The sequence below is a fragment of the Scyliorhinus canicula genome, chromosome 12 (assembly GCF_902713615.1).
Source record: "Scyliorhinus canicula chromosome 12, sScyCan1.1, whole genome shotgun sequence".
NCBI lineage: Eukaryota > Metazoa > Chordata > Chondrichthyes > Carcharhiniformes > Scyliorhinidae > Scyliorhinus > Scyliorhinus canicula.
Genome location: NC_052157.1, coordinates 164725118 through 164748734, shown reverse-complemented (window position 1 = coordinate 164748734; position 23617 = coordinate 164725118). Strand labels below are relative to the sequence as shown.

Sequence of the window (23617 nt, the reverse complement as noted above, 5' to 3'; positions counted from 1 at the left end):
GGAATGCAGCCAGATCCATCTGCTAACTGGGAGTACACCCGGATCCATCTGATAAACCGGGAATACAGCCGGATCAATCTGTTAAACCGGGATTCATCACAGAAACCGGGAATATAGCCAGATCCATCTGATAAACCGGAAATACATCTGGATTGGTTTTAATAAATGAGGAGTGGAACGGATTCAGTTGATAAACTGGGACTGGAGCCTAACCTAATTTAACATAATAACGTAAGAATGGACTGGATTCATGTGAAGTGAATGGGTTGAAGGGGAAAGTGATTATTTTCTCACACTATTGATTTAATTCCGCTAATGGACATGGCCCAAACTGCTTTGTAAAGGATTGCTCATTACGTATCTTTGCAAACACTGATCTGTGTGTTGTTTCTCATGTAGGATTGGCAGGAATTTAGCAGAGAACTATTTGATGCAGTGGTCCAACAGTTGGCAGAAAACCATGTTGAATTCTTCACTGATTTATCCGCATCCGAAAAAGCACTCCTTGTAGAGCGAGCTGCCAAAACGATCAATAGGGGTAAGATTGTAGCATCAGAAAAAAAATCACAACCAAGGCGACAAAATATTCCTTGATCTGAAAGGTGAACTCTGCTTCTCTCTTCACAGATGCTGCCAGACCTGCTGAGTATCTCCAACATTTTCTATTTTTATTTGTGACATAATACATAATGGGGGCCGATTCTCCGAGCCCTGTGCTGGGCCGGAGAATCAGACCAACCGCGCCACGACCCTCCGACGCCGACGCGCAATTCTCCGAGGTGCGGAGAATCGGTGCCGTTTGCACCGGCGGGTTTGGCGGGGCGCCGATTCTCCAGCCCGGATGGGTCGAGCGGCTAACGTAACCAGAAACGCATGTATGACACCTTATTTAAAACTGCATTATTCTAGAGAGGAGGACAGTCAAGTTCAGAAAAGCCCAAAGGGCTTTCTTGTTAGGTCAGGAAGCATGGGAATATTCCTCCACAATCAGAATTGACCTATCATGCCCCCTGAAAGCTGTCGATTCCCCGGATTCCAAGAATGTTTCCTATTGTGGCGAATAAAGTAACGATAGGCCATCAATATATGAGAATGTGGAGCTCACTATCACAGGGAGTGGTTGAAGCAAATGGTATAGATGCATTTAAGGGAAATCTAGACAAGTATATGAGGGAGAAGGGAATATATGTTATGATGGTAGATTTAGATGAAAAAAATGGCAGGATGCTCGAAATGGCATGGACTGGTTGGGCTGAATGGCCTCTTTTTGTGGCACATATCTAATGTAATCTCGATAAGGTCTGAAATCCTTGATTTCATACTCCAGCACCACAATGTGGGGAAGGCAAGATGCCTCCATAAGTCACACCGCAGGCAGGCAGCCATCAGCAGCCCGGAAATGAAGAAGTAGATGAAAGACGGGCACCGATTTTAGCATTGTCATTATTACTCTTGGCAAGTTTCACAATACCAATTTATTTATTTTACCCAAAATAACTTGGGAATTAAACATGATTATTCAAATTGATGGTTTCATTGCCCCCTATAGGAAATTCTCACAGAGTACTCATGAATCGGATAAACTCTTCCTTGGAGCAACAGATTGGCAACTACCTCACTAGCAAAACACTGCAAACTCAAAGTGAACCCGTTTTTAGTCATGTACAAGGTGGAGTGGTGAGTTTGTTTCCTTTAACCATCTTGGTGATGTGCATCATGCAAGCACTTAGCTATTAACAATGTCATGTAAAGGGGACATCGTTAACGGCACCTCTGTCGTTCTCGCTGGCTCGGTACTCCACAAGCCCGGTAGTCTTGGCAGCCCCAAGGGTGTGGAGGCAGAACATGGGGTTAGAGAGGCTGTCGGTGTGGGCACGGATATGTGATAACCACCGGTTCACTCAGGGGGGGCTGGATGTGGGGGTTTCGGAGGTGCAGGGGGCAGGGATCGAGAGATTTGGTGATCTCTCTATTGATGAGGGTTTCCCAAACTTGGAGGAGTTAGAAGAGGAGTTTGAGTTGCCAGGTGGGAATGGGTTCCGGTATCTGCAGGTGAGGAATTTTGTGCGGAGGCAGGTTTCGATCTTCCCGCACCTGCCGTGTTAAACGTTTTAGTTGCTGTGGTATGAAGAGTCAAAAGTTCTGTTCCTTTTTCACCAACACACATTTATTTCATTCCAACAGACTCTGCACAAAACTCTAACTACACATCACCAGACACAGAGGCCACCTGAAGCCCCTTTACATATCAGTGTCTATTACTGGATACTTAACATAAATGAGACACTAATTGCAATGTCTCTTAACCCATTACTTAACATGCCGCACTAGGGACTGCAGGATAAGGTGGTGTCGAGAACAGGCGTAGGAGAGGGGAAGGTCTCAGAGATCTATAAGGAGCTGATGGAGTGGGGGGGGGGAGCCCCGATAGGGGAGGTGAACAGAAAGTTGAAAGAAGAGTTGGGTGTGGCATTGGAGGCCGGATTATGGGAGGAGGCCCTGAGGAGAGTTAATGCATCCTCGCGTGCACCAGGCTTAGCCTGATACAGTTTAAGGTGGTCACAGGGCACACATAACTGTGGCCCGGATGAGCAAGTTCTTTGATGAGGTGGAGGATAGGTGTGGGCGCTGTGCAGCGGGTCCTGTGAACTATGTCCACATGTCTTGGGCATGACCGAGGCTGAGGGGTTTCTGGCAGAGATTTGATGACGTTATGTCAAAGGTCTTACAAGTGAGGGTGGTGCTGAGTCCAGAGGTGGCGATCTTTGGAGTGTCGAAAGGCCCAGGGGGTGAGAGAGGCCGACGTCTTGGCCTTTACCTCACTAGTGGCCCGGAGACGGATCTTACTCGGATGGAGGAACCCGCAACTCCTAAAGTCGGGAGCATGGGTTAGCGACATGGAGGGGTTTCTCAGACTTAAGAAAATTAAATTCGCCTTGAGGGGTTCAATGCAGGGGATTGCTCGGAGGTGGCAGCCATTCATCGACATCTTTGAGAAAAATTAAGCTGTCAGCAGGGGTGGGGGGGGGGGGGATGGAGGGGAAGAGAAGGCATGGGAGAGGCCATTAAGGACAGGAGAACCAACGGAGGGGTGGTTGGGGAAGTTGGCACTGTTTGTGTAAGCCATGTTGGCTGGGGTTTGTGCTCGGGGGGGGGTGGGGGGGGAGTTGTTGGTTATATTGTTGTGTTTTTGTTGAAATTTGATGTTTAAAATTGTTAAAATTATACATGCCTCAATAAAATATTTTCTAAAAAAACAATTTCATGTAAAAACGTTCCTAACGCTACAATACATTTTGTAATCTATTCATTACCAGGTTCAATTTACCACTTGAACCTGAATATTTTCTTCTCTGGATTAGTTCCAAAAGATTTAAAAGCAAATTGAAATGTTCGTTATAAAGTAACTCAGAATAAAATGCTTGTTACGTCTTAGAATGCAGGACTGTAACCCATTGATAGGACTTTCTCCTTCTGGGATCATCTGAAGAAGACAACAGCAAAGGTCAAAAATAATCTACCAATCAATTTGCTGGACCTGCATGGGACTCTGCGGCCACAATACTTTGAATCTCAGCATTTGCTCTAACATATTCACAGCAAAATACACAGCACCTGTCTGGCAAAGGTCATCACACACACACATCCTTTGGACGCTTGACTGAACACAATGATTCAGATCACAACTGGAACCCTCCGCTCAACACCCCTTCCTGGTTCACTGCCCTCTTAAACATCACTCTCTGACACATCCACCGACTAACAAAACCATCTGCCATAATGACCTTCAACCACCTACTGGCTGCCTCCCATTTCAACACTCCATCTGGATCAAGCATTTTTCATTGATTCATGGAATATAAACGTTACTGGCTGGACCAGCATTTATTGCCTTCCCTAATCGTCCTTGAGAAGGTGATGGTGAGCTGCCTTCTTCCCTCCCAGGAGCTGGGAAACCTGACAACATAAGAACATAAGAACTAGGAGCAGGAGTAGGCCATCTGGCCCCTCGAGCCTGCTCCACCATTCAATTAGATCATGGCTGATCTTTTGTGGACTCAGCTCCACTTTCCGGCCCGAACACCATAACCCTTAATCCCTTTATTCTTCAAAAAACTATCTATCTTTACCTTAAAAACATGTAATGAAGGAGCCTCAACTGCTTCACTGGGCAAGGAATTCCATAGATTCACAACCCTTTGGGTGAAGAAGTTCCTCCTAAACTCAGTCCTAAATCTACTTCCCCTTATTTTGAGGCTATGCCCCCTAGTTCTGCTGTCACCCGCCAGTGGAAACAACCTGCCCGCATCTATCCTATCTATTCCCTTCATAATTTTAAATGTTTCTATAAGATCCCCCCTCATCCTTCTAAATTCCAACGAGTACAGTCCCAGTCTACTCAACCTCTCCTCATAATCCAACCCCTTCAGCTCTGGGATTCAGAACAGGAAGAGAAATGCCTGCTTAATCCCATCAGGCCTCTTGGAAATGGCCCCGACCGGACTTCCAGTAGAGCTCTGTAGGGGGAAGACGTGCACGGGGCAGCTCCCGCTAAAGTACTAAACTTTCAGGGTTTTTTTTTTGTTTTGTTTGTTTAGTCCTGGGGGTATTTTTATTCTTGTTTTTTTTTCTATAAAAAAAGAAAGAACCCACGCAACGCTCCCCCGTAGGTACGAACAGGAAGAGAAAAAAAGCCTCAAGGGACCGGACCGACGGTAAGACAGATAGATGGCTGTAGGAAAGAAAAACACCAAGGCGAAGGGACAGCAAGATGCAAGCAGCAGCAGTGAGGGTAAGGCGCGTGAGCGGCGGACGCGCAGGCAGGCGGCCGCACAAGACGAGACGGAGGTACAGGCGAAGCTGAAAGGGAAAACAATGGCGGACCAAGCAGCAGAGCGTGAGCAGGGCGCAGCGACCAACATCAAGGAGGCGCTCTGTGGGGAGCTCCAACCCCCCCCCGAAGAGATCTGGCTGGTCTGATACCCTGAAGACTGCCACTTTCGGGCACGCCTCATCCCCACCACTTTGGACATTGCCTCGAAGAAGGCTGTCCAGTACCAAGCAAGTCTAGGGCAAGGCCAGAACATGTGGGCGTGGTTGGCCGGGTGCTCCTTGGCACCGTTCGCATCTGTCCTCCACCTCCGGGAAGAACCTACTCATTCAGGTTCTTCCCTCCCCTCCCCCCCCCCAACCCCCACAAATGCCATGATTAATTTGTCCAAAGTTGAAAAAGGCCTTGGGGAAAGAGATCGGGATGGGACTAAGTAGGATGGAGTATCTGGGCAGATCATTCATTTTGATCGTCTGCACTCTCCCCGCGAGGGAGAGTGGGAGTGTGTTCCATCTTTGCAGGTCCTTTTTGACTTCCTCTGTCAGACTGGTCAGGTTCCACTTGTGAACCCCCACCCAGTCACGAGCGATTTGGATCCCCAGGTAACGGATTTTGTGTTGGGCTTGTTTAAATGGCAGTCCCCCCTAGTGCTGCCCCTCCCCCTTGCGGGTTCACCGGGAAGATCTTGCTTTTGCTCATGTTGAGTTTGTAGCCCGAGAAGACACCAAACACTTTCAGGAGCGCGATGATTCCTTCCATGCTGCTTTGTGGTTCCGTGATGTAGAGGAGCAGGTCATCCGCATAGAGCGAGACTCTGTGCTCTCTGCCTCCCCTTTGGATCCCCCTCCCACAAGTCCCGAAAGACGTGCTTGTTAGGTGATTTGGACATTCTGAATTCTCCCTCTGTGTACCCGAACAGGCGCCGGAATGTGGCGACTATGAAAATGAAATGAAAATCGCTTATTGTCACGAGTAGGCTTCAATGAAGTTACTGTGAAAAGCCTCTGTTTGGGGAGGCTGGTATTGGAATTGAACCGTGCTGCTGGCCTGCCTTGGTCTGCTTTAAAAGTCAGCAATTTAGCCCAGTGTGCTAAACCAGCCCCAGAGGATTTTCACAGTAACTTCATTGCCTCTCTCCATTTTTAAATAGGGGTATCATATTGGCAGTTTTCTAATCATACGGTACTTCTCCAGCATCCAAGGATTTTTGTAAAATTATAACCAATGCATCCACCAACTCTAGCTACTTCTTTTAGGATCCTAGTATTCAAGCCATGAGGGCCAGGGGACTTATCTGCCTTTTGCCCCATTAGTTTGTCTAATACTACTTCTCTAGTGATGGTGATGGTATTTAATTCTGTACTGGTATTCTTTAGTATTAATGGGATGTTTGAAGTTGATGCAAAATACCTGTATAACACCTCTACCATTTACTTGTTCCCCATAACTATCTCCCCAAATTCATTTTCAAAGGTGTGCAACGTACACTTTGATCTTTCTCTTTCTTTTTATATATTTAAAGAAGTTCTTATTTTCTGTTTTTATATTTCTTGCTTGTTTGTCTCATTGTTTATATTCTCTCTATTATCTGGGAAGCCAGGGTCCCAGGTTCGATTCCCACTTGGGTGACTGTCTGTGCGGAGTCTGCACGTTCTCCCCGTGTCTGCGTGGATTTCCTCCGGGTGCTCTGGTTTCCTCCCACAAGTCCCGAAAGACGTGCTTGTTAGGTGATTTGGACATTCTGAATTCTCCATCTGTGTACCCGAACAGGCGCCGGAATGTGGAGACTAGGGGATTTTCACAGTAACTTCATTGCAGTGTTAATGTAAGCCTACTTGTGACAATAATAAAGATTATTATTATATCGTCCTGTAATCTAAGGCTTTCCTCCTCACTATTTACCAAACCACCAATTCTTTAGTCATCAGTGAACTACATTCATGTCTCGAACATTAATATACCTACAAACAGTAAGGGACCCAGCACCGAACCCAGGGAACACCACTGGGTACAGGCTTCCAGTCACTAAAACAACCTTAGAACAGTACAGCACAGAACAGGCCCTTCGGCCCTCAATGTTGTGCCGAGCCATGATCACCCTACTCAAACCCACGTATCCACCCTATACCCGTAACCCAACAACCCCCCCCCCCCCTTAACCTTACTTTTTAGGACACTACGGGCAATTTAGCGTGTCCAATCCACCTAACCCGCACATCTTTGGACTGTGGGAGGAAACCGGAGCACCCGGAGGAAACCCACGCACACAACGGGGAGGACGTGCAGACTCCGCACAGACAGTGACCCAGCCGGGAATCGAACCTGGGACCCTGGAGCTGTGAAGCATTTATGCTAACCACCATGCTACCGTGCTGCCCCTTTGACCATCAACCTCTATATTCTGCCACTGAGCCAATTCTGGATCCAATTTGCAAAAGTGCCTTGCATTCCATGGACTCTTACCTTCTTGACCAGTCTTCCATGCAAGACCTTGTCAAATGCCTTACTGAAGTTTATGTGGACTATATTAATTACACCACCCGCATCTACACACCTCATCACCTCAAAAAATTCAATCAAATTTGTAAGACTTATTAAAATATAATCTTTTTTCCAATTAAGGGGCAATTTTGTGTGGCCAATCCACTTACCCAGCACAGCTTTGGGTTGTGGGAGTGAGACCCATGCAGATACGGGGCGAATGTGCAAACTCCTGTAGCCATCTAAGATGGCCACATGCAAAAGGACCATGGGAATTATGGCCAACCCAGGACTCAGACAGATACAGAGCTTGTGTATCTGAAACACAGCTATACCTGATCAAAACCCCCGCTTGTTTGCATTTTAATGCCCCGTTCCCCAGAACAATAGGACTCCAATCAAGAAACTGGTACAGCCACAGACTGATCGGCGCCACTCCCTTTACTCAGAGAGCCTAACTGCCAAGGTCAATGACCGCTAATGACCCGCCCAGCCACTAAGGCACCCGCCCCTTTATTGGCCGAAATCGAAGGCAGTGATTGAAGCCCTGTCGAACTATTGGGTCTAAGATTAAGGACCGCCCCAAAGAGCGCGAAATTCCAGAGGGATAAAAGGGGACACAGCCATGTGTTTGGCCTCTTTTGGACCCGGCCTGTGCCAGCCTCCTTTGAATCCGACCTGTGCCAGCCCAACTGTAGCATAACGACCAGACAGCCAAGTTCAAGACCAACAATCGCTACCTGACAGATGAGCCCAGCAGAGACAGAGCCACTTCTTCAAACCAGCCACGTGAGATCAAGATAAAGGCCTTATCAATCGGCACAGCGCCGGTTGCCCTCAAGTTAAGTATAGGTTATTGTAGCTGATGGGTGTAGTTTAACTTGCAGTATATTGTGCTTGCATGTCGAAGTAACCCTTGTGTGTAAATAAACCATCTTTGAACTTGAACTAACTGGTTGTGTGGTCATTTGACTGATATACAGGAAAGCCTTGTGGTTCAGTAAGAGAAATAGAAACACCCACAGTATTGGCGACACTGTTGGGACATAACATCATATCATAAATAGAGCCTCATCACATAAAGAGCAACATTATTGGCGACGATGGTGGGATAGTATTCCGATTGGCAACACTCCACACAGACAGTGACCCGGGGTCAGAATCGAGCCCAGGTCCTCGGTGCCATGAGGCAGCAGTGCTAACTACTGCGCTACCATGCCGCCCTCATACTTGTAAGACTTGATCTCCCTTTCACAAAGCTACGCTGACTATCTCTGATTAACCCTTGCCTCCCCAAGTGGAAATTAATTCTGTCCCTCAGAATTTTTTCCGATAGTTTCCCTGGCACTGAAGTTAGACTAACTGGCCTGTAATTTTCCGTTTATCCCTACCACCCTCTTGAATAATTGCACCTAACTCAACCCTCATATGTTCATAGTTTCCGCTGTTTAGGTTAAGAATTCTACATGTTATTAATTCATTATTAATTAACCCGTATAATTCCCCATCTTCTGTTTCCCTCCCTTCTTAAACAGCAACGTTACATTAGCCACTTTCCAGTCCTCTAGGACCCTCCCTGCTTTAGTGATTCCTGAAAGGTCACCAGCAATGCCTCCACAATCTCCTCAGCTATCTCTTTTAGAACCCTGGGGTGTAGTTCTTCTAGTCCAGGTGATTTATCCACCTTCCGACCTTCCAGTTTCCCCAGAACCTTCTCCTTAGTGATGGCCACTACATTTACCTCTGCCCCCTGATTCTCCTGGAGCTCTGGCATCCCACTGGTGTCTTCCACCGTAAAACTGATGCAAAGTAATTATTCAGTTCCTCTACCATTTCTTTGTTTCCTATTAATACTTCTCCAGCCTCATTTTCCAGTGGTCCAATGTCTATTTTTGCCTTTCTCTTACCTTTTATATATTGAAAAAACTCTTGCAATCTTCTTTGATATTTCTAGCTGTCTTACACTTATATTTCATCTTCTCTCCCCTATTGCTTTTTTTAGTTGTCCTCTGCTCACTTTTAAAGGCTTCCCAATGCTCTAGCTTCCTCTCCACTTTGTATGCTTTTTCTTTTATGCTGTACTTGACTTCCCTCGTCAACCATGGATGGCTTGTCCTCCCCTTAGCATGTTTCCTCCTCCTTGGGACAAATTTCTGTTGTGTCTCCTGAATAACCCCCCAAAGCTCCTGCCATTGCTGTTCAACTGTCGTCCGTGCTGGGCTCCTTTTCCAATCAAATCTGGCCAGCACCTCCCTCATTTCTTTGTAGTTACCCTTATTAAATTGTAATACCGTCACATCTGGTTCCAGATTCTCCCTCTCAAACTGCAGGGTAAATTCTGTCATATTGCAGGTTCTAGCAGCATGGTGGAAGGTCCTGTGACATACCTCCCACTTCTTCTCCTGGGTGTTGGACAAAGGATGTATTTTCCCATATCTGGAATCTTGAGTTCTTTAATGGAGAGGTTAGGGTCGCATTTGTCCGTAGCTCTGCGTTAGAAACGTAAAAGGGAGTTGGTGTATTTCTTTGGAACTTGATTTTCGGCAGTCACAGTTGGAATTTGCATCTCTTTAAAGATTGAGGTCCTGCTGATTTTCTGAAGGTTAGAAGCTCCTCTGTACGAGTCATGGCTAATCAGGCTAAAGCCTTGTCCACTTTTAAAATAAAAATAATCTTATAGGTAGCCAAGTTGACATAGATTTTTTTTCTTCCTGTTCTGGGACTGGGACAGAAGCAGATATGTCTTTTGCTGCCATGTGACATCCCACCTCACTGTGAGGCAATTAAGGCTTTGGCATAAATCTCTCAGGTCAACCAGCAGTTTCCATGATGGCCCCGCGGCTGTCTAAGTCAGTATCACACTTGATCTGACCAATGTCCATTCCTACCCCGACTGGGTCTAATTTGACAGGATATCCAGATCAATTAGGGGCTCAGCTCCAATGAAAGCAATTTTAACCAATTTCCCAAAGGAGGCAGATTTCTGACACAAACCCACCTCTGTGGCAAAGATCCACACTCCAGTGTACATTCATACACCTGACACTGAGATTAGTTTTCTTGATATTACATTGACAGTACATTTAGTATTTGAGTCATTCCCTGAAATGAATATTCCAATTCAAAATTACTATTCAATGCAGTGATTATCCAAGTATAAATTAATCAGATTTATATTAAAACTAGACACACAAAGAAAGTTCATGTTAAATCTGCTAGGGTTTGTCATGTGAGAATACATTTAAGAAATGGGTGTTTATCAAATAGCTGCAGTGATGTCAGAGTGTGGGTGGAGCTGGGTTTTGGTCTGTAGCTTTTTACTTTCGCTTTGAGCTCAAAGCTAGTGTGTGTCTGTGTTTTAGTTTTGTTTTCAGAGTTGGAGCTGCATCCAGCCAAATAGGTGTAATTTTGATCTCTGTCTGCATGTAAAGAATGTCTTCAGATCACTTGTTACTTTAAAAGTTATCACTGCTCTCAGTAGAGAATTTAAACCTGCTGTCTTTGTTAAAGAGGGTATGTCTTATGGATGTTGCTAGGAAAGGTTAAGGGTTACTTATAGAGTACTATATTCTTTGGGGGGAATATTTGAGCTGATAGTCGCTAAGATGTTTCTTGTGTGTTTACAAAATGTCAACTGGATTCATAGAATAAACATTGTTTTGTTTTAAAAGTACTTTAGATCTCTGTTGCATCACACCTGTAAAGTGGGCCCTTGTACTCCACATAACCAAAATCTATTAAAAGTTGTGGGTCAGGTGAACTCCATGATACACTCTGGTGTTCTCTAAACCCTGGCCCATAACAGGTTGCTCAGTGGCTAAGACAGTAGATTTATTTGCAAAAACTAGATGAACGCGTGTTATTTTATTTTTTAGGTGACTCTATTAAACAAGTGGCCAGATATGAAGTCTAAACTGCATGTTTTGTTCAACCACGTTTTGCCACCAGATTTGAGAACATTCACCTGGAGACTTTACCTGTCGAACACAAAAGGTAACAGTGAATGGAAAGTAGTCCAATTAGAATGAGTGCTTTGAAATAAGTACTTGATGCAGACGTTTAGTGAGACTATCAGCTGGAGACCTCAGGACATTCAGACAACAATCACCCTATTTCCGAAATTGTGAATAATTTGCGAATGTGTTTTCGACTATTGCCTACCATAAGTCTACCTTCACTAGTCAATATGTGCACTGGGATTCCTGCACCTCCATGCGCTACAAGATTGGGCTTTTCTGCAATCTCATAAATAAGGCCGGCGCCATTTGGGCGGCAAGGTAGCACAGTGGTTAGCACTGTCCCTTCACAGCTCCAGGGTCCCAGGTTCTATTCCGGCTTGGGTCACGGTCTGTGCAGAGTCTGCACGTTCTCCCCACGTCTGCGTGGGTTTCCTCCGGGTGCTCCGCTTTCCTCCAACAAGTCCCGAAAGACATGGGGCGCAATTCTCCCAACGGGAGTCTAAGGGCGCGATTCTCCGCCCCCCGCGCCGGGTGGGAGAATAGCTGGAGAGCCTCCCGACATTTTTCACGCCCTCCCGCTATTCTCCCCCCCCCACACCCGACCCACGCCACGAATCACCGGTCGCCGTTTTTTACGGTGAGCTGCGATTCTCCGAGGCCGAGCGGCCGGGCCTTCACGCCCGTTTCAACACGGCAGCAACCACACCTGCTCGCTGCCGTCGTGAAACGGGCGGCAGATGCCCATTTGGGGCATCTGGGGCCCAATTGGCACGGCAGTAGCACGGCCGTGCAAAGGGGGGCATAGGCCCGCGATCGGTGCCCACCGATCGCAGGCCGTGCGTCCGTAACGGACGCACTCTTTTCCCTCCGCCGCAATATCAAGCCGCCACGTCTTGCGGGGTGGCTGAGGGAAAAGACGGCAACTGCGCATGCGCGGGTTGCCGTTGTCCAACCTGCGCATGCGCGGCTGACGTCATCGGCCGCGTCAGCCGGCGTGACGCTTGACGTGCGGCTTTGACGACCGTCGTCAAGGCCGTGACGCACGGGGCCGCGCTCCTAGCCCCGCCCGGGGGGGAGAATAGGCCCCGGAAGTGGGCGTGAAGTCTGCCGTGGGTCACGGCCTGTCCCACGGCAGCCTTTACGATTCTCCGCATTTGCGGAGAATCGTGCCCTAAGTGCCGACGCCGGAGTGAAAACCGGAGTGTTTCACTCCGGCGTCGGAGACCGCTCCCGGCCCCCTATTCTGCCACCCCCAGGGGGGATAGGAGCAGCGTCGCGTCATTTACGCGCGCTGGACCTTGGCGTCGCGTAAAAAGCGGCGCTGCGTAAATGACGTGGCCGGCGCCGCGTAAATGATGTCGCCCGCGCATGCGCGGGTTGGCCTGCTCCAATCCGCGCATGCGTGGTTGCCGTCCTCCCCGAGTCCGCCACACAAGAAGATGACAGGTGGATTTTGCAGGGCGGCGGAGGAAAGGAGGTCCTCCCTTAGAGAGGCCGGCCCGCCGACCGGTGGGCACCGATCGCGGGCCAGACCCCATCGGAGGCCCCCACCGGTGCAAGAACCCCCCTCTTTCCCCCCCCCCCCCCACAGGCTGACACCCAGCGTTCCCGCGCTGTTCCCGCCGGCAGCGACCAGGTGTGGACGGCGCCAGCCGGAGAATCGCCCTTTTGCAAACGGCGAGCGGCGATTCTCCGAGTGGCCAGCCGTGATTCTCGCCACGCTGGTTTGGGGGGGGGGGGGGATCATTACCTGCTGTGTGTATCGCCTACTCATGACTCATGAATGGGCATAAACTAATGTGGCAAGGGGATGGGAACCGATGCAGGAAGTTGGAAGGTAGTAAAACAGGGACAGAAGCAAAAGGAAGTAAGGGGAAAAGTGCAAGGCAGAGAAGACATAGTCAAAAATCTAAAAGGGCGACAGTACAAGGTACAGTGACTGAGGGGAGCTCAGTGAATAGGCCCAGTAATAACAAAAGGAATAAAACTGGAGATGTTAAGATTCAAAACAGAGGTAAAAAAACCAACATAAGTGTACTTTACCTGAATGCTCGTAGTGTTCGGAATAAAGTAAATGAGTTGATGGCACAAATCATAGTAAATGACTATGATTTAGTGGCCATTACTGAAACATGGTTAAAGGATGGTCACGACTGGGAGTTAAATATCCAAGGGTATCAAACTATTCGGAAGGACAGAGTGGATGGTAAGGGAGGTGGTGTTGCTCTGTTATTTAAGGATGACATCCGGGCAATAGTAAGGGATGACATCGGTGCTATGGAGGATAAGGTTGAATCCATTTGGGTGGAAATCAGGAATAGTAAGGCGAAAAAGTCACTGATAGGAGTAGTCTATCGGCCACCAAATAGTAACGTTATGGTGGGGCAGGCAATAAACAAAGAAATAACTGATGCATGTAGAAATGGTACAGCAGTTATCATGGGGGATTTTAATCTACATGTCGATTGGTTTAACCAGGTCGGTCAAGGCAACCTTGAGGAGGAGTTTATAGAATGTATCCGCGATAGTTTCCTAGAACAGTATGTAATGGAACCTACGAGGGAACAAGCGGTCCTAGATCTTGTCCTGTGTAATGAGACAGGATTGATTCATGATCTCATAGTTAGGGATCCTCTCGGAAGGAGCGATCACAATATGGTGGAATTTTAAATACAGATGGAGGGTGAGAAAGTAAAATCAAATACTAGTGTTTTGTGTTTAAACAAAGGAGATTATAAGGGGATGAGAGAAGAACTAGCTAAGGTAGACTGGGAGCTAAGACTTTATGGTGGAACAGTTGAGGAACAGTGGAGAACCTTCCAAGCGATTTTTCACAGTGCTCAGCAAAGGTTTATACCAACAAAAAGGAAGGACGGTAGAAAGAGGGAAAATCGACCGTGGATATCTAAGGAAATAAGGGAGAGTATCAAATTGTCGGAAAAAGCATATAAAGTGGCAAAGATTGCTGGGAGATTAGAGGACTGGGAAATCTTTAGGGGGCAACAGAAAGCTACTAAAAAAGCTATAAAGTAGAGTAAGATAGAGTATGAGAGTAAACTTGCTCAGAATATAAAAACAGACAGTAAAAGATTTTACAAATATATAAAACAAAAAAGAGTGGCTAAGGTAAATAGAGGATGAGAAGGGAGTTTTAATAATGGGAAATGAGGAAATGGCTGAGGAACTGAACAGGTTTTTTGGGTCGGTCTTCACAGTGGAAGACACAAATAACATGCCAGCGACTGATAGAAATGAGGCTATGACAGGTGAGGACCTTGAGAGGATTGTTATCACTAAGGAGAGAGTGATGGGCAAGCTAATGGGGCTAAAGGTAGACAAGTCTCCTGGCCCTGATGGAATGCATCCCAGAGTGCTAAAAGAGATGGCTAGGGAAATTGCAGATGCACTAGTGATAATTTACCAAAATTCACTAGACTCTGGGGTGGTCCCGGTGGATTGGAAATTAGCAAACGTGACACCACTGTTTAAAAAAGGAGGTAGGCAGAAAGCAGGAAATTATAGGCCAGTGAGCTTAACTTCGGTAGTAGGGAAGATGCTGGAATCTATCATCAAGGAAGAAATAGCAAGGTATCTGGATAGCAATTGTCCCATTGGGCCGACGCAGCATGGGTTCATAAAGGGCAGGTCGTGCCTAACTAATTTAGTGGAATTTTTTGAGGACATTACCAGTGCAGTAGATAACGGGGAGCCGATGGATGTGGTATATCTGGATTTCCAGAAAGCCTTTGACAAGGTGCCACACAAAAGGTTGCTGCATAAGATAAAGATGCGTGGCATTAAGGGTAAAGTAGTAGCATGGATAGAGGATTGGTTAATTAATAGAAAGCAAAGAGTGGGGATTAACGGGTGTTTCTCTGGTTGGCAATCAGTAGCTAGTGGTGTCCCTCAGGGATCCGTGTTGGGCCCACAATTGTTCACAATTTACATAGATGATTTGGAGTTGGGGACCAAGGGCAATGTGTCCAAGTTTGCAGATGACACTAAGATAAGTGGTAAAGCGAAAAGTGCAGAGGATACTGGAAGTCTGCAGAGGGATTTGGATAGGTTAAGTGAATGGGCTAGGGTCTGGCAGATGGAATACAACGTTGACAAATGTGAGGTTATCCATTTTGGTAGGAATAACAGCAAACGGGATTATTATTTAAACGATAAAATATTAAAGCATGCCGCTGTGCAGAGAGACTTGGGTGTGCTAGTGCATGAGTCACAGAAGGTTGGTTTACAGGTGCAACAGGTGATTAAGAAGGCAAATGGAATTTTGTCCTTCATTGCTAGAGGGATGGAGTTTAAGACTAGGGAGGTTATGTTGCAATTGTATAAGGTGTTAGTGAGGCCACACCTGGAGTATTGTGTTCAGTTTTGGTCTCCTTACTTGAGAAAAGACGTACTGGCACTGGAGGGTGTACAGAGGAGATTCACTAGGTTAATGCCAGAACTGAAGGGGTTGGATTATGAGGAGAGGTTGAGTAGACTGGGACTGTACTCGTTGGAATTTAGAAGGATGAGGGGGGATCTTATAGAAACATTTAAAATTATGAAGGGAATAGATAGGATAGATGCGAGCAGGTTGTTTCCACTGGCGGGTGACGGCAGAACTAGGGGACATAGCCTCAAAATAAGGGGAAGTAGATTTAGGACTGAGTTTAGGAGGAACTTCTTCACCCAAAGGGTTGTGAATCTATGGAATTCCTTGCCCAGTGAAGCAGTTGAGGCTCCTTCATTACATGTTTTTAAGGTAAAGATAGATCGTTTTTTGAAGAATAAAGGGATTAAGGGTTATGGTGTTCGGGCCGGAAAGTGGAGCTGAGTCCACAAAAGATCAGCCGTGATCTCATTGAATGGCGGAGCAGGCTCGAGGGGCCAGATGGCCTACTCCTGCTCCTAGTTCTTATGTTCTTATAAGGCGCGACTTTAAGATCCAAAAAGTGACAGACTACCTCAAGTTACCCTGAAAAGATTGAGGAATCTCAAAAATTTGAGCAACAGGTGAAGCTAGGTGTTTTACATTGCTGCTATTCAGTTGCAGCACACGTAGTATCCTCCACCTACTGGCTATTGTCATCAAGCCAAAAAGAGTTGTGCCTATGACACAAATTAGTAATCTGGTGCATCAATTTCTGTGCCAGTCCAATTCCAGGTAGGTAGGCTGTAACGACTGGCAGGTTGCATCAAACAGCACACCCTTTTGCTGTTCACAAAAGGCAAAGAACTGACCATATTTTATCAGCTGGTGAAAAACTCAAAATGTGTAACATTAGATGTGGGGCATGATCTAACGGTGGCGTTTCTCTCGGCACGAATTGTGCGAGCCAGTTAGCTCTCGGAAGTGTCTGAAATCAGGTGCCAATCGTTTTCCGATCTAACTGGCTCACTCCTGTTGGAGGCTTTGTCCCCCCACACCACCCACATCCCCTGATCAGATCCCTTCGCCCATTGGCCACCCCATCTCTCCCCCCCCCCCCCCCCCCCCCCCAAAAAACCACCTTGTTCCATGCTCCCAGGATCTGTGTAACATCACTCGGGGTGATGGGCCTGTGTTGGCACTGTCAGCGAGTCATTATACAAGACAGGAGGATGATGATATCCCGCTGTGAGATAAACTCTGGTTCTCGACTGCTCCAATAATTTATAGAACGAGAAGAGTTAAACATGTAATGGCAATAATAGAACAATGATCTGCTAATTACTAATCTAATAATCTAATTACTCCACAACCACTGTCCCACCCTCCAACCACACACACACACACAAGACAGACGCACAGGGAACAATCAAAATAATGGGGATTAAATGGGCATGAGAGATGATATCTTTACTTCTGAGGTTGTGGTCTTCGTAGTCGGCCATCTTCTCGGGAGGCAAAGTGTTGAAAACCACCAGTTGGATCAGACCTAGTTTGTGCCTTCAATTAGAACCCACAGACTGGAGAATTTCACTTGACTGACCTCCACCAGGTTGGCTCTCAGTCTCACTGAGACAATCTTAGAATTCTCTGCCGAAGAATTTTTAAATAAAGTTTTCTGCCCACTCCACCTCTCGAACACTTGTCTGGCCTTTGCGCAGGTCTACTGGCTGCTGAGTAGAGAGAGAGAGGAAAAGGTGTTTTCTTCCAGACCTTTAGAGGTTTCAAGAGAGAGCTATCAGCACTCCTTCCTCAGCCTTTCAAACAGATGTGAGGCTTTCAGAGACATGGCTACGGAGACTGCTTGCAGTCTTTTAATCAGAAATGTAATGCCAGCCTTAGCAGACAGAGAGAGTCCAAACCTGCTCTCTACTGGGTTTAAGCAAAACTGAACTCAAACATAGAAGAGTTAGAACAGTACAGCACAGAACAGGCCCTTCGGCCCTCAATGTTGTGCTGAGCCATGATCACCCTACTCAAACCCACGTATCCACCCTATACCCATAACCCAACAACCCCCCCCCCCCCTTAACCTTACTTTTATTAGGACACTACGGCCAATTTTAGCATGGCCAATCCACCTAACCCGCACATCTTTGGACTGTGGGAGGAAACCGGAGCACCCGGAGGAAACCCACGCACACAGGGGGAGGACGTGCAGACTCCACACAGACAGTGACCCAGCCGGGAATCGAACCTGGGACCCTGGAGCTGTGAAGCATTTATTCTAACCACCATGCTACCCTGCTGCCCAAACATGGGGTGGGATTCTCCGGTTGCCGAAATCGCATTCAGCGATCGGCTGGAGAATCCCCGTTCACAACTGAATCGGGGGGATACCGCTTTCGCGATGCTCCGTACCCTCCAAAGTGGCATACTCAGAGAGTACGCCACGCGCCGTATCGTCGCCCCCAATCGACCGAGTTCCCAACGGCATCGGCCGCGTGTAGTCTCATTCTTCGGGAACTCGGCGTGGCAGCTGCGGCTCAGTCCAGCGCTGGCTGGCAGGGGGGACTTTGTCAGGGGCTGGAGGATGGTCTGGAGCACACGAGTCGGCCAAAGGGGGGGGCACTATTTGGCAAGCCTGATCCGCGATTGGCCGACGCCATGTTGCACGCGCAGCCACTGCAGGCTGCCACCGTGCACATGCGCGGCCACGAACACAGCAATTCTCCAGGCCATATCGGCAGCTCAAGCGGGTGCTCTACGCTGCCTTAGATTATAGAGAAATACAGCACAGAACAGGCCCTTCGGCCCACGATGTTGCGCCGAACTTTTGTCCTAGGTTAATCATAGAATTTTGGACAATTTGTCATGGCCAATCCACCCAACCTGCACATCTTTGGACTGGATGCCTTGATGCTAGCCCCCAGTCAAACGGAGGATCAGTAGCCGTTTTACACCCTTTTTTCTGTCGTGAAACGCCACCGTTCCTAGGCCTGTGTGGGGACATAGCCTCGAACTCGGAGAATCCAGCCCATTGAGTCTGCCTTTTCCAGAATAATCTGGAACTCCTTCAATCAATCAGAATCGAAACCAGCAAGCCCCTGGATTCCAGAGGAGTCAATTGGCTGCTAGCCAAGTCCATGAAAATGTGACATCACTGGGATAATGCCACATAGCACACTGCACTGAGGGGAGTCCTTGGCCCAGTTCAAATAGCAACTTTTACCGGAGGTCTTTCAGTTTAAAACCAAAGTCTACAGAATTGTGGAATCCAGCACGACAGAACATAAAGGGAATTTACACAGGAAAGCCAGATTTAAACGGGGAAAGCAGGGTTTAAACATGAGGGGCGGGATTCTCCCAGCCCGGGGACAGACCGGAGAATCCCCGCGGGAGCACGAAGCAGGTCCGACGCCGGCAAGCGATTCTCCACAGAATGGAGAATCGGCACCATTGGTGCCGGCATGGTTGGCGCACCGCCGGTCGTGGGCCGCTCGACGCGGCCGGCCCACGGATTCTCGGCCCAGTATGGGCCAAGTGGCCGTCGTGAAAACGTTGAGTCCCGCCGCCGCCGTCCACACCTTCTCTCAGCCGGCGGGACCTCGGTGTGGGGGGGGGGGAGGGGGAATCCGACCCGGCGGGGGGGGGGGGCCTCCGATGTGGACTGGCCTGCGATCAGGGTCCACCGATTGGCGGGCCGGCCTCTATGGCTGGGGGCCTCCTTTCCTATGCGCCGGCCTCTGTAGTCCTGTGCCATGTTGCGTCGTGGCCGGCGCGTTGAAGGAAGCCACTGCGCATGAGCGCGTTGGTGCCGGCACCACTGCGCATGCGCAGATCCGGTGGCACCTAGTTCGCACCGGGATCATCAGCTGGTGCGGCGTGAACCACTCCTGTGCCATGCTGGCCCCCTGTAGGGGCCAAAATTAGTCATGGGGTCGGCCCGTTCATGTCGTCGTAAAACCCGATGCCGTTTACAACAGCGTGGACACTCTGCCTCGGGACTAGAGAATCCCGCCCGAGGTTCCTTACAGTAGCATGAATTTGCATCCAAACAGATAATGTTTACATTTCTGGATTCTGAAAATGATACCCAGTGCTTCGCGTTCAATTTGAACATATTGGTTCTCTGCTTTATTTAAAGTCATGAAGCGAACGCACCAGAGGACATGTGTAAGACAATGGCCCCAACTCCATAAGACGATGCATCACATACAAGTTGTAGAGGGAAGGAGGGATCAAAATGTATCTGTGCCTCGGAGTTTGTCAATGCTGCTTTAGCCTTCTTGTACAGCTACACCATAGGCTTCTGTCCATTTCCAGGCTTTGGTCTGACACAGAAGTTCATGCAAGGACTTATGAAGGGCTGCCAGCTGTGGAGTAAATCTACTGCAATAATTCAGCAGCCCTAAGAATGAGCAAAGCTGGCTATAAACATGGAGCTAGGAAGGAAGTTAAGAAATTGGACCTCAAAGGTAGTGATTTCAGGATTACAATTGGTGCCATGTGCTAGTCAGAGTAGAAATGACAGGATATAAAGGATGAATACATGGCTGAAGAGATGGTGTCAGGGAGAAGATTTCAGATTCCTAGGACATTGAAATGAAATGAAAAATGAAATGAAAATCGCTTATTGTCACGAGTAGGCCTCAATTAAGTTACTGTGAAAAGCCCCTAGTCGCCACATTCCGGCGCCTGTCCGGGGAGGCTGGTACGGGAATCGAACCGTGCTGCTGGCCTGCTTTAAAAGCCAGTGATTTAGCTGTGAGCTAAACCAGCCCCAGACCTTGGGACCAGTTCTGGGGGAGGTGGGACCTGTACAAACTGGACGGATTACACTTGGGCAGGACTGGGACTGATGTCCTGGGGGGGGCTATTTGCTAGAGCGTTTGGGAGGGTTTAAACTAATATGCCAGGGGGATGGGAACCTATATAAGGAGTCCGAGAAAGAGGGAGCAAGGACAAAAACAAAAGGTAGAAAAGGGAATAAAGAAAGTAATAGGTGGAGAAACCAAGAGCAAAATTCAAACTGGGCATTAGAGAAAAATATTTAGAGCAAGACAAACAATGTGAAAAAGACAAACTTAAAGGCTCTGCGCATTAATGCACGGAGCATTTGCAAGAAAATGGATGAACTAATCGCGCAAATAGATATAAATGTGTATGATATAATTGGGATTACAGAGACATAGCTGCAGGGTGAACAGGGATGGGAACTGAATGTCCCAGGGTATTCAGTAATTTAGGAAGGATAGGCATAACAGAAAAGATGGTGTGGCACTGCTGGTTAAAGAGGAAATTAATACAATAGTGAGAAAGGATATTAGCTCTGACAATGTGGAATCTGTATGGGTAGAGTTGAGAAATACCAAGGGGCAAAAAACATTAGTGGGTGTCATATATAGACCCCCAAACTGCAGTGGTGATGTTGGGAATGGCATTAAACACAATCAGGCATATAATAACGGAATATTGGTAATCATGGGTGATTTTAATCGTCACATAGATTGGGCAAATCAAATTAGCCACAATGCCGTAGAGGATGAATTCCTGGAGTGTATATGGGTTGGTTTTATTGACCAATATGTGGACGAACTGTAGAGCAGGCCATCTTAGACTGGGTACTGTGTAATGAGAAGGGAATTATTGCCAATCTGGCTGTGCGAGACTCCTTGGGGATGAGCGACCATAACATGATAGAATTGTTCATCAAGATGGAGAGTGAAGTAGTTGATTCGTAGACTAGGGTGCTGAATTTTAATAAAGGAAACTGAAGATATGAGGCATGAGTTGGCCTTGTTAGATTGGGGAGAGTTACTTAAAGGGATAGGCAATGGCAAACATTCAAGGAACGCATGGGGGAACTGCAACAACTGTTTATTCCAAACTGGATAAGAGGGCAGCTGGTATTCATGGACTTCCCATGGTTGTGGTGTTGTGGTGATTGAGAAGTAATCATCTCAGCTTCAGGACATCACTGCAGGAGTTCCTCAGGGTAGTGTCGCAGGCCCAACCATCTTCAGCTGCTTTATCAATGACCTCCTTTCCATCATAAGGTCAGAAGTGGGGAAGTTCACTGATGACTGCACAATGTTCAGTTTTATTTGCAGCTCCTCAGATAATGAAGTAGTCCAAGTCCAAATGCAGCAAAATCTGAACAATATCCAGGCTTGGGCTGAGAAGTGGCAGGTAATACTCCAACCGTGCAAGTGCCGGGCAATGACCATCTCCAACAAGAGAGGATCTAACCACTGCTCCGTGTTATTTAGTGGCATTACATTTGTTGAATACCCCATTATCAACATCCTGGGGGTACCATTGATTAGAAACTGAACTGGACTAGCTTTACAAATATCGTGACTACCAATGCAGTTCAAAGGCAAGGAATCCTGCGGCGAGTAACTCACCTCCTGATACCACAAAGCCTGTCCACCATCTGCAAGGCACAAATCATAGAACTTGACTTCCGGTTGCGGCTATGCAGAGCTAAGCCGCACGTTCGGCAGCTCCCGCTTTAAGAGGACTTGTGGGCTCTTTTAAGGGCCCCAAACGGCGCTGATTCGACGATTCCCGGTGGATAAAGGGGTCTGGAGCAAAAACCCCCCGGGATTTATGGTGCGGACTCGAAGTGGGGCTTGGAGAAAAACGGCAGCAGCTCCCCTGGAAAAGCGGGGGAAGGTGGACAAAATGGCGGCCGGTGGAGCCCCTGAGGAGTGGAGGCAGTGGGCTGAGGAGCAGCAGGCGGCCCTCCTGCGCTATTTCACGGAGCTGAAAGGGGAGTTGTTGGAATCCCTGAAGGTGACGACGAGTAAACTGCTGGAGACCCAGACAACCCAGGGTGCAGCGATACTTGAGTTGCAGCAGCAGGCCTCTGAGCACGAGGAGGAGGTTTCGGCCCTCGTGGGGAAGGTGGAGATACACGAGGCGCTTCATAAAAAGTGGCAAGATCACTTCGAGGAGATGGATCTTCGGTCACGGAGGAAGAACCTGCGGATGCTGGGCCTCGAGGAGGGGTTGGAGGGGTCGGACCTGCCGGCCTATGTGGCCGTGATGTTGAACTCGCTGGTGGGGGCAGGATCCTTCCATCTGCCCCTGGAGCTGGAGGGGGCCCACAGAGTACTGGCCAGGCAGCCTAAGGCGAATGAACCCCCGCGGGCGGTGCTGGTGTGGTTCCATCGGTTCAGTGACCGGGAGTGTGTTCTGCGATGGGCCAAGAAGGTGAGGAGTAGTAAGTGGGAGAATTCGGTAGTGCGTATCTACCAGGACTGGAGTGCAGAGGTGGCCAAGCGGAGAGCCGGGTTTAACCGAACGAAGGCGGTGCTCCATGGAAAGCAGGTGAAGTTCAGCATGTTGCCGCCTGCGCGCCTGTGGGTCACCTACAAGGACCAGCATCACTACTTTGAGTCCCCAGAGGAAGCGTGGGCCTTTGTGCAGGCTGAAAAGCTGGACTCGAACTAGAGATTGGGGGCTGTGGGAGTTTTTCTATTTCTGTATAATTGTCTATGCTGCAGCAGGTTTTTCACTCAGGGCTCGACTCAAAGAACCGGGGGGTGGCGATCCTGGTGGGGAAGAGGGTGGCGTTTGAGGCGTCTGAGGTTGTGGCTGATAGTGGCAGCAAATATGTGATGGTGAGCGGTAAGCTGCAGGGGGAGAGGGTGGTCTTGGTTAATGTGTATGCCCCAAATTGGGATGATGCTGGTTTCATGAGGCGTATGTTGGGCCGCATTCCTGGCCTGGAGGTGGGGGGCTTGATCATGGCGGGGGGACTTCAATACGGTGCTGGATCCCCTACTGGATCGTTCTAGTTCAAGGACAGGCAGGAGGCTGGCGGCAGCCCAGGTGTTGAGGGGATTTATGGACCAGATGCGAGGAGTGGATCCCTGGAGGTTCGGGAGGCCGAGGGCTCGGGAGTACTCTTTTTTTCTCCCATATGCACAGGGTGTATTCCCGCATTGATTTCTTTGTTTTGAGTAGGGGACT

At 48.1% G+C, this 23617-nt stretch overlaps 1 protein-coding gene across 6 annotated transcripts in view; it reads left to right on the top strand.

The window, feature by feature from the left end:
* LOC119975199 overlaps positions 1-23617 on the top strand; it is a 109853-nt gene that overhangs the window by 12816 nt on the left and 73420 nt on the right. For 5 of the 6 annotated variants that reach the window (XR_005462678.1, XM_038814810.1, XM_038814809.1 and 2 more), the window contains exons 2-4: positions 400-538; positions 1550-1677; positions 11188-11305. Coding sequence is in view for 5 of the 6 variants with exons in the window: in XM_038814809.1 (XP_038670737.1) it covers positions 400-538; positions 1550-1677; positions 11188-11305 (385 nt within the window). In the remaining variant the exon portion in view is untranslated. The remainder of the gene's footprint in view (positions 1-399; positions 539-1549; positions 1678-11187; positions 11306-23617) is intronic. The other variant, XM_038814811.1, reaches the window with a different exon arrangement.